Genomic DNA, 9,810 nt, shown 5'->3' with positions numbered 1-9,810 from the left:
GAATCCGAATCCGAATCCGAATCTCACGCATACTCACGCAAACTTACTCTCACGCATACTCCCGAATCCTAAGCTCACGCAACGACCTCCGAGCATTACTCAACTCTTGGCGGTTGGCTTCGTCAGGCCGAACCGTCGGCCGACGATCGTCCTCGTCTCACGTTACCCAACTCTTTGCGGTTGGCCTCGCCATGCCGAACCCGCGACAGACGATCGTCCTCGCCCCGATCCACCAACGCAAAACGACCCGAATCGCGGACGATTCCGCGGCTTGCCACGCGAATCCCGAAATTTCTCGTATCACTCGCTCACGACGAAACCCGGTGATTCCACGGCACCGCGCCAGTCCCGACGACTCGACGGTCTTACCCAAGTACTCTACATTTACGCTAACATCCGCGACATAAATTCTACATTTACGCCAACATCCGCGACACAAATTGCACAAGCGACCCTAACATTTATCACGAATACCGTACACACAATACCAAATACGCAAAACTCATCCGCGACACAAATTGCGCAATAGCGGCTCTATTTACAAGAATACCGGACACACGCTAACAAATGCAAAAAGTGACTGTCGGCCGCAACGGTGTTCTCGGGGAGGGCTTACGTGGTCTCTACTTACGTGAGGATTCGCTCTCGGCGGGGCCCCTTAGTGAATTCCAATCTGGACTTCCCGACAAGGTGGAGCGCAAGTTAACAACGGGCGCTCTTCTCCAGGTAACAGATTGTGTCCGCTTTTCCAAGGTAACTGACAGCGCGATACAAAACGGGGCCAGCGCCTCGAGCGAATCCCCTACCGGGGGACGCCAGAGTGGTGACCTTACAAAACGATGTCCCACGAAGAGCCTCCGGATCGGTCGTCGAAGGATGCTTCCCTCGCTCGGTCCGGCACGACAGTGCTGAGACGATGGCTCGCCGGGATCGCGCCGGTTTCCCGCGCCTGCGCAGTGGCGCACCGCCCGCCGTGTCCGCCGATCCGGGCGCCGCACCCTGCGCCTAGCGCCGCTTCTTCCGGCGGCGCCACTCGAACTATCTTTGCCCTGACGCGGTCCCTTTAAAAAATCCGGCTGTCCAGGCCGCGATTATCTGGCCGGTGTTACGTGGGCCAGGCTGGCCAGGCCATGGCCACGTCCACCGGCAGCCCCTCGGGGTGGCGGCCACAGGGCCGTGCTTCGGCAGGGCGTCCCCCAGGGTCCTTCAGTTTCCAACTTCTGCAGCGACCGAACTCAGAATTGGATCTCGTACGGCGGGCCTTAACGTTGCGCTTGCGGGGAGGTCCGGGCGCGACCCGACCGACAACCATGTCCCTCGGCCGTTTCTCTGGCTGGGTCTTCTGATTTCTCCCTCGTTGCGACTCAAAGTCGTTACATAGAGACACGGTCACCACCGGCGATCCCCTTAAAATAATCTCAGTAACGCTAATTATAATTATTAATACGAATTGCCCTCCCCCGCTCCGAGCGAGGAAGCACTCCCGGCCTTCCCCTCGGCCGAGCCCGTCCGGGTGGCGGACGCGATTTGTCACGTCACAACTACACTATGCTACATTACACTACGTTACGGAGGGTATTCGATAATGTCCCCACGGTAATGAATTGGTCGAATCGGGTATAATGTAACGCTTGTCATCGTGCGGACTCAGAGCGATTTTCGTCTCGCGGATGGTGTACACTTCATGCCATTTCGATCTTATACAGGACTGCTATCGCGTTATTTCAATCTCGTCGTTCAGACACCGCGTGTAATCGTCGAACGTTATAGTACGCGCTACGACGTTACTCTTGACGCCTTTTGCTTTTTTAGTGTCTTTTTTACCATCCACCCTCAACGCGTATATCTTCGCTCTGAGCCCGACGAATTGATCGCACCATTGTTTTCATCTTTCATTAAGCCCGGCATCTTCTTGTTCGCAAGCGGTATACCATACGCGTTGTTAGTCGGATAATCGCTCGTGTCGAATCTGTAGATGTCGCGTTTCATCGTCTCGTAAACATTCTCGCACTCGATGTGGTATATAAGGTTGTCCGGATTAGTGTACATAATTTTGCATTTGTCGCGATACAGTGGTAACATATACTTGTAGTGAAATTTATATAAACAGACTTTCGATACATCGAGTATACACATGCCCACGTAGATCGGTTTGTTGAATTTTACCTCGAGTTTACGCAATTCAACGGCGACTAGATTGTCTGAAAGGACACTTCGACTGTGAAAGTTTGGTTTCGCGATTATCGTCTCCGCACCGTATCGTCCGTCCCACTTTGTTAATAATTTTACATCGACGTGATTGCGCACATTCTCCATAGTTTTGCCGAATACCGCGTTGTTAATTAATTATACAAAGTCTTTTCAAAATCGTTTTTTGCTTGCGTTCTAAATTTTTTATTAAGTTTGTGCGCGAACGGTCGAATGAGTCGCGATAGGAGAAGGAATCTCAAATTAATTGTTCAAGTCTTTTAAAAAGTCAATGTCTATAATGCAATTAGGTATTTACAATATTTACACAGTTTAAATCGCGGACCACGGAAACCGCGCGTGCGAAGGCGCGCGAGAAAGGCGTGTTTGCGCGACTAGATTGCAGGCGCGGGCGAATGCACGCGGAAGAGGCGGTCTTTTGAAGCACGAGTTAAGTATCGCAAGCAGCGAGAGAACACTCGAATACGCGGAATCGGAAATTTCGACTAATTCACTCAGCGTACTGTTAACGAGTGGCGTCTCGCGCTCGGGAGTCCGGGGCTTTATCCCCACGACTTTAGAATTTTCGCGAATCCTCCAAACCCCCGGTAACGAGACAAAAATTCTGCTGAGCCAATCAGCGGCCGACACTCCGACAGTTTCGTATTTAACGAATGTCAAGTTTCTCTCGAGTTCAGCCACCGATCGGCTGTTTGGAAACATTGCTCGCTCGCTTTGTCTCGGGCGTATGCCTCGCGCACCGAGTTCCCGAAACAAAGGAGCGAGTCGGTGTAGGCAAAAACTAAACTGTTATTCTGCCCTTCTAGTTTACCCAGGAATTCACGGGCATTTCGGCGAACGAATGTATACTTAGCATGAAATTTAGCCGACTTTAAACGGAAGGGCAGAATTAGACTGAAAATGATTTAAGGGAATTGATTCGACAGTTCGTTCGATCTCGAACATTCCGCCCGCCTCGTATGGTGCAACCGACGAATGACCATACTGCGGTACGTCGCACGCGTCTGCTGTAGTACCGCTGCAATCGAGCACGCGCCGAGAACGTGAACGCGTATAACGCGCTTGGCCGAACGCGATGGAACGCAAGTCGTCTCGCAACACACGCGGGAGAATGTGATGTACGTTATATGTGCGAATCTTGGAAGGGACTTTCTTTATTTTTGTTAGCCTTTCTCTAGCGCGACGGTGGAATCGGCGTTACGCTGAGGAGGCTCGCTTCTCGCAATTGGCGAGCTTACAATGGATAAACTATTAAAGATAAATTACAAAGAAATTTGGAGCGATAGGCAATTACTAAGTAGAATGTACAGAGAGAGTGTACTTATCGGGCGTCATCCTCAGGCGCGGCGCTCACGGGGAGGAGGACGAGCTTACTCACGGGCCGGGTAAAGCGCGAGGTAGCCATGCGGACGGAGACTACGCGAACGTGGCCGCAGCTCCTCGATTCTAGCTAGGGGCCATTTCGTCGGTGGGGTTGTTTCGCTTCGCAAGAGGCACAATCGGCCGGCTTGAATCTCCTCGCTAGCTTTAAACCATTTTGGACGGTGCGCTAGCGTGTGGAGATATTCTTTTGACCACCGGTCCCAGAACTGATCTCTGATACCCTGCAGTAGCTGCCACCGGGAGAGACAGCTCGTCGACTCCTCGGCCAGGGACGGTTCTGGTACGGCGTTGAGTGCCGAGCCGATGAGGAAGTGGCCTGGCGTCAGCGCGGTGAAGTCCTCCGGGTCATCCGATAGGGCTTGGAGCGGACGTGAGTTCAGGCACGCTTCGACCTGCGCGAGAACGGTGGCCATCTCCTCGTACGTCAGTTTTGCGTCGCCTATTACCCGCCTCAAGTGGAACTTCATCGATTTGACGGCCGCCTCCCAGATTCCGCCGAAGTTAGGCGCAGCCGGGGGATTGAAATGCCACTGTATTCTTTCTTCGGCGAGGCGTGCGGCTATGCGTCGGCCTTCCTGGTCACTCGCGGAGAAGAGGGCTCTCAGCTAAGCGTCAGCTCCAACGAAATTCGTCCCGCAATCGCTATAAAGCGCGCGACATAGACCTCGGCGGGCGACGAATCGGCGTAGTGCGGCCAGGAAGGCGTCAGCGGAGTAGTCCGACGCCACATCTAAATGAACGGCTCTGGAACTTAAACAAATGAAAACCGTAATAAAGGCCTTGGCTGCGTGCTGTCCTCGGCCTTTGGACGTCCGCAGCCAAACCGGACCGGCATAGTCGATGCCCGTATTTAGAAACGGACGAGCCGGTGTCACCCTGGGCGGCGGCAGGTCCCCCATGAGCGGTTGCGGTGAAGCCGCCCGCCATCGCAGGCAGGTCATGCAACGGTGGATGCAGCGCTTGACAAGGGAACGGCCTCGTGGTATCCAGAATTCCTGCCGGATGGAACCCAGCGTCATTTGCACGCCCCCGTGCAGCGTCCGTCGATGGTGAGCTTCGATGACGAGTCGCGTGAAATGGGACTCACTCGGCAGGATCACTGGGTGCTTTGCGTCGGGAGTTAGAAGAGCGTGCCGGAGTCGTCCACCGACTCGCAGGACACCTTGCTCATCCCGAAGCGGATTTAATTTCGCGATGCCACAGAGCGCCGGCAGCTGCTCGCCCTTTGAGATCGCTCTCAGCTCCTCGCTAAATGCAGCTTCCTGCACCCCTCGGATCCAGCAACGTCGTGCCTCGTCGAGCTCGGAAGACTGGAGCACGAACGGGATCTCGAAATTGGCCTGAGAGTCTGCGACGGTCCTCCGCCGGGGCAATCGTCGCAGCCAGCGACGACACCAGGCAGTCCGCCGCAACAGTCGTTGTAGAGAGGAACATCCTGTCAACTCCGGAGGCTCGTCGATCTTCTCCGTGGAAGTGGCTGCAGCGTGCACATTTGTCCGCCGATCCGGCAGGTCAGCGGGAAGCTCGGTCGCTTGAATGGCGGTCCACGGGCTGGATTCGGTTTTGAGCCACGATGGTCCTTGCCACCAGAGCGGGTGGTTCACCAGCTCCTCCGGGGATATGCCGCGCGAAGCGCAATCGGCGGGGTTTTCTCGCCCGGGAACGTGGTGCCAGATTGCGTCAGGCAGCGTCGTCTGGGTTTCGCTCACTCGGTTGGCCACGTAAGTTTTCCAAGATGATGGGTGTCCGCGTATCCAACCCAGCACCACCTTGGCGTCCGACCACAGATGCGAAAGGACATCCTTTGCTTCGAGGACTCGCTGCGCGTGCTCCGCGAGTCTCACAAGCAGGGCGGCGGCACTCAGCTCCAAACGAGGCAAAGTCACCTGTTTCAGTGGAGCGACTTTCGTTTTGGCCTCGAGTAGCCTCACTTCTATCTCTCCGTCTCTACTTTCGATCCGTAGGTAGACGACGGCGGCATAGGCTCGCTCCGAGGCATCGGCAAAGCCATGCAATTCCAGCCGGCAGTCCTCGTATCTGCTCGTCAGCCAGCGCGGGACGCGGATGCCCTCCAGGGAGGGGAGGTCAGACTGGAATTTTCGCCAGTCTCGGACATCCTCTTCAGGGAGCGGCTCGTCCCAGTCGATCCCCAACAACCACGTCGACTGGAAGAGGATCTTCGCGCGCACCGTGACAGGGGCGAGCCACCCTAGAGGATCGAACAGTCTCGCTGTCAGCGAGAGGACTGTTCGCTTGGTGAACGTTTCCGTCCGGATCAACTGCGTCGTATAAGAAAATTGATCGTCATGCGGGTGCCACCGCAGGCCCAAGGTCAGATGGCTTTCACCCGGTTGCCATCCTCGAGGCTCCCTCAGTAGTCGATCCTCCACCGGCACGTCCTCCAGGAGAGCCTCGTCATTGGCGGACCACTTTTTCAGCGGGAAGCCGCCCGCCGTGCAGATTTGCTCCAGCTGTCTCCGCTTCTCTAAGGCGGCAGCTAGAGTTTTCGCCCCGGAGATCACGTCGTCCATGTAACTGTTCTCCTACAGAACGCTTGCTCCCTCCGGAAATCGATGCCTCTCATCCTCGGCGAGCTGGTGCATCGTACGAATTGCCTGATGTGGAGAACAGGCCAGGCCGTACGTAACGGTGGTGAGCCAATACTCTAGTATAGGCTCTCTGGGATCAAACCGCCAGAGAATCCTCAGCAGGTCCACATCCTCCTGATGGACGTCAATCTGCCGATACATCTTCTCGATGTCAGTGGCGAAGACGAATCGGTGGCGGCGCCATCGCAGAAGAACGTCCGTCAGCGCCGGCAGCAGGTTGGGCCCGACCATCAGGTGCTGATTTAACGAGGCCCCGGATGGCACGGTAGCTGAGCCTTTAAATATCACCCTCAGCTTGGTCGTAGAGCTCGTCGCCCGCATAACGCCGTGGTGCGGCAAGTAGCAAACGCGAGTCCCGACTAAGTCGTCGGCGTGAATTGGCGTCATATGCCCCAGCTCAGCATATTGTTTCATAAAATCCACGTAAATCCACGTACGCGGCATGAAGGGCGGCATCCCGCGCGAACCGGCCCTCCATACTTCGCAGCACTCGCTCGGCCACGCGACGCGTTCCGGAAAGGTCCGGTAGCGACGAGACGAGAGGAAGGCGCACTACGTAGCGTCCATCGGTCCGGCGCAAATGCGTCCGGACAAAATGTTCCTCGCACTCGACCTCCTCTTTCGAGAGAGCCACTGTTTTCGACGGAGCTTCCTCCTGCTCCCAAAACCGGCGCACCACGCTCACTAGATTTTCCTCGATCCGGCATTGGTGCGTGTACGCGACGTGCCCGGATACTGAATCGCCGATCACTCCCGAGAGGATCCATCCCAACGCCGTGTTCTGTGCGACAGGTTCGCGCGGCCCTTCCTTCCGGAGTCCTTCGCTAAGAATCGACGCGTAAATGTCGGCGCCGAGGAGCACCTCGACCGGATCCGACAAACAGTAATCCGGGTCCGCTAATTCCAATCCGCGAAGGTGCGGCCAGGCAGCCGCGCCGGCTTCGATCCCGCCGGTATATACTGTGAGTCGCGGAAGCACTAGAGTGGATATCGTAAATGAATGTCCTTTGTTCCGCGAGGATATAGTCATCGAAACTCGACCTCGGGCTATGCCCGATTTCTGCCCGCTGACCCCGAAGACTGTGACCGCTACTGGAGAGCGAGGCAGTCTCAGCTGTTGCGCGAGTCGCTCCGAAATCATCGACGATTCCGAGCCTTGGTCTATCAGGGCTCTTACGGTGTGCCAGCTACCGTGGCGATCGGCTACGCGGACGCGAGCGGTAGCAAGAAGCACCGCCACCGGTTTGACGTGCGATTCATTTGCTATGTGCGACGTCTTCGCGGCCACGAGTTCGCGGCACGCGTCGTGGAGAGACGAGTGATGACGCGCCCCGCACGCGTAGCAGTTTTTCTTTACGGCACAGTCATTCAATTTGTGCTTCCCGAGGAAATAGGCACAACCCGTTATCATCGACGTATCGCTTCCGCTCGACGGCCGTCTTCTTCTTGTAGTCGTCGCAGAACATAAGTATATGCTCTTTCTGGCAGAGGGAACATCGGCCACGCTTGGCCTCGTTCTTGTTATCTTGTTTTCGGGCTAGATGACTCCGCGTCGATTTCTGCGTTCCGTCGCTCGCCTTGTTCGCGGCACCGTCGGCTTTCACGGGGAGCATCGACTCCAACGTATGTAACCGCCGGTCGAGGAATTGTTCGAGTACTCCATACGACGGAGGTTCACTAGCGGCACTTATCGAATTCTCCCACTCGCGACGCGATCGCGGATCCAGAAGTTCGACGGCGAGATAGACGAAGAGATCCTCGCTTCGGCCTATAGTCCGACCGATGCTGTCTAACGAGCTTACCGTGGCTTTTATGCCATGAAAGATCTTTCGCAACTCTACGACCGACTCGCTCTTCATCTTCAGCAAGGCGATGAAGTTCGCGAGATATGCTCGCACTAGTAACCGCTTATTCTCGTAATACGCGCTTAGAGTTTTCCACGCGCTCTCGTAATTTTCGCCCGTTGTCGATACGTCGCGAATAAGGAGTTCTGCCTCACCTTTTAAACAGGACTTCAGATAATGTAGTTTTTCCACCTGCGTGGTGGCTGACAATGAGTCCTTCCCTAAGATGGATTGGAACAAATCGCGGAACGAGGGCCAATCCTCGTATTTGCTGGAGAAATGCGGCAGCTGAATACGAGGAAGAGTGGTGCGCGGAGTCGACTCCGGTGGACCGGACGGTCCGGCGGTCTCAGCGGCGCTCTGCTCCTTGGCTTTTAGGATCCGGATGGCGTCCAAGAACGCTCCCTTCTGCTGCAGGAAGGCTTCCTCGGCTACCGTCGGCAAGTCCTGCTTTCGATAGTCGAGCTTATCGAAAGCCTTCTGCGATTTTAAAAGCAATTGTTCGTGCTGCGCCTCAAACTTCGCCCAGTTCGCTTCCAGAGCTTGAAGGCGCGCTTCGGCCAACCCCAACGTGATCTTCGTCGGCCCCGACTTCTTAAAGTTCTCGTACGCGCGCGAAATGCGGCCGTACAGCTCGTTCTGGGAGCGGACAATTCCCTCTACTTCGAGACTCATGTCTTCTACCCGGCGGTCACGAGAAGCTCACCAGGTCCCTCACTCACACACGTCACGAATACCGGTCAAGCAGATCCGGCTCGAAGGACCATAAAATGTGCGCGAACGGTCGAGGGAGTCGCGATAGGAGAAGGAATCTCAAATTAATTGTTCAAGTCTTTTAAAAAGTCAATGTCTATAATGCAATTAGGTATTTACAATATTTACACAGTTTAAATCGCGGACCACGGAAACCGCGCGTGCGAAGGCGCGCGAGAAAGGCGTGTTTGCGCGACTAGATTGTAGGCGCGGGCGAATGCACGCAGAAGAGGCGGTCTTTCGAACCACGAGTTAAGTATCGCAAGCAGCGAGAGAACACTCGAATACGCGGAATCGGAAATTTCGACTAATTCACTCAGCGTACTGTTAACGAGTGGCGTCTCGCGCTCGGGAGTCCGGGGCTTTATCCCCACGACTTTAGAATTTTCGCGAATCCTCCGGACCCCCGGTAACGAGACGAAAATTCTGCTGAGCCAATCAGCGGCCGACACTCCGACAGTTTCGTATTTAACGAATGTCAAGTTTCTCTCGAGTTTAGCCACCGATCGGCTGTTTGGAAACATTGCTCGCTCGCTTTGTCTTGGGCGTATGCCTCGCGCACCGAGTTCCCGAGACAAAGGAGCGAGTCGGTGTAGGCAAAAACTAAACTGTTATTCTGCCCTTCTAGTTTACCTAGGAATTCACGGGCATTTCGGCGAACGAATGTATACTTAGCATGAAATTTAGCCGACTTTAAACGGAAGGGCAGAATTAGACTGAAAATGATTTAAGGGAATTGATTCGACAGTTCGTTCGATCTCGAACAAGTTCTATATAATCGCGGAGCCACGGAGATTGCGAAAATTCCAATACGCGGTGTATTTTTGTAACGCGAAGACCGTGATGCGTACACTGTTGCAAGTTACGGTAATGGATGACGTAACGCTTCTTATTGTATAAAGTCGCGAGAAGTTTGTCCTGTCGCTTACCGGGTGGCTTATCGCTCGTCGGACAAAACGGTAGGTCACTATGCGCATCGTGCAGATACTGTGGATACTCGAGATCGACTTCGA

General features: G+C 54.9%; 4 protein-coding genes across 4 annotated transcripts; all 4 read right to left on the bottom strand.

Annotated features, from left to right (window-relative positions):
- Positions 1-4,196: 4,196 nt before the first annotated feature.
- Positions 4,197-6,122, bottom strand: LOC139782590 (uncharacterized). The gene has a single exon (XM_071721610.1). It carries the CDS (start codon positions 6,120-6,122, stop codon positions 4,197-4,199), a length of 1,926 nt encoding a protein of 641 aa, XP_071577711.1.
- Positions 6,123-6,134: 12 nt separating this feature from the next.
- On the bottom strand, positions 6,135-6,587 carry LOC139782589 (uncharacterized). The gene has a single exon (XM_071721609.1). The coding sequence runs from the start codon at positions 6,585-6,587 to the stop codon at positions 6,135-6,137; it is 453 nt and encodes a 150-aa protein (XP_071577710.1).
- A 10-nt stretch (positions 6,588-6,597) lies between these two features.
- Positions 6,598-7,341, bottom strand: LOC139782588 (uncharacterized). The gene has a single exon (XM_071721608.1). It carries the CDS (start codon positions 7,339-7,341, stop codon positions 6,598-6,600), a length of 744 nt encoding a protein of 247 aa, XP_071577709.1.
- A 223-nt stretch (positions 7,342-7,564) lies between these two features.
- Positions 7,565-8,719, bottom strand: LOC139782587 (uncharacterized). Its single transcript, XM_071721606.1, has one exon. The coding sequence runs from the start codon at positions 8,717-8,719 to the stop codon at positions 7,565-7,567; it is 1,155 nt and encodes a 384-aa protein (XP_071577707.1).
- Between the last annotated feature and the right edge of the window lie 1,091 nt (positions 8,720-9,810).

The sequence above is a fragment of the Temnothorax nylanderi genome, unplaced genomic scaffold (genome assembly GCF_030848795.1).
Source record: "Temnothorax nylanderi isolate EJ_2023f unplaced genomic scaffold, tnyl_v1.0 TNYL_tig0426_pilon, whole genome shotgun sequence".
Lineage (NCBI taxonomy): Eukaryota > Metazoa > Arthropoda > Insecta > Hymenoptera > Formicidae > Temnothorax > Temnothorax nylanderi.
The sequence above is the reverse complement of the archived record's forward strand: the minus strand, read 5'-3'. Positions and strand labels throughout refer to the sequence as shown.

Coding starts and splice junctions, on each gene's coding strand:
- LOC139782589 (XM_071721609.1), bottom strand. CDS start 6,587: ATGACGCCAATTCACGCCGACGACTTAGTCGGGACTCGCGTTTGCTAC.
- LOC139782590 (XM_071721610.1), bottom strand. CDS start 6,122: ATGGACGACGTGATCTCCGGGGCGAAAACTCTAGCTGCCGCCTTAGAG.
- LOC139782588 (XM_071721608.1), bottom strand. CDS start 7,341: ATGATTTCGGAGCGACTCGCGCAACAGCTGAGACTGCCTCGCTCTCCA.
- LOC139782587 (XM_071721606.1), bottom strand. CDS start 8,719: ATGAGTCTCGAAGTAGAGGGAATTGTCCGCTCCCAGAACGAGCTGTAC.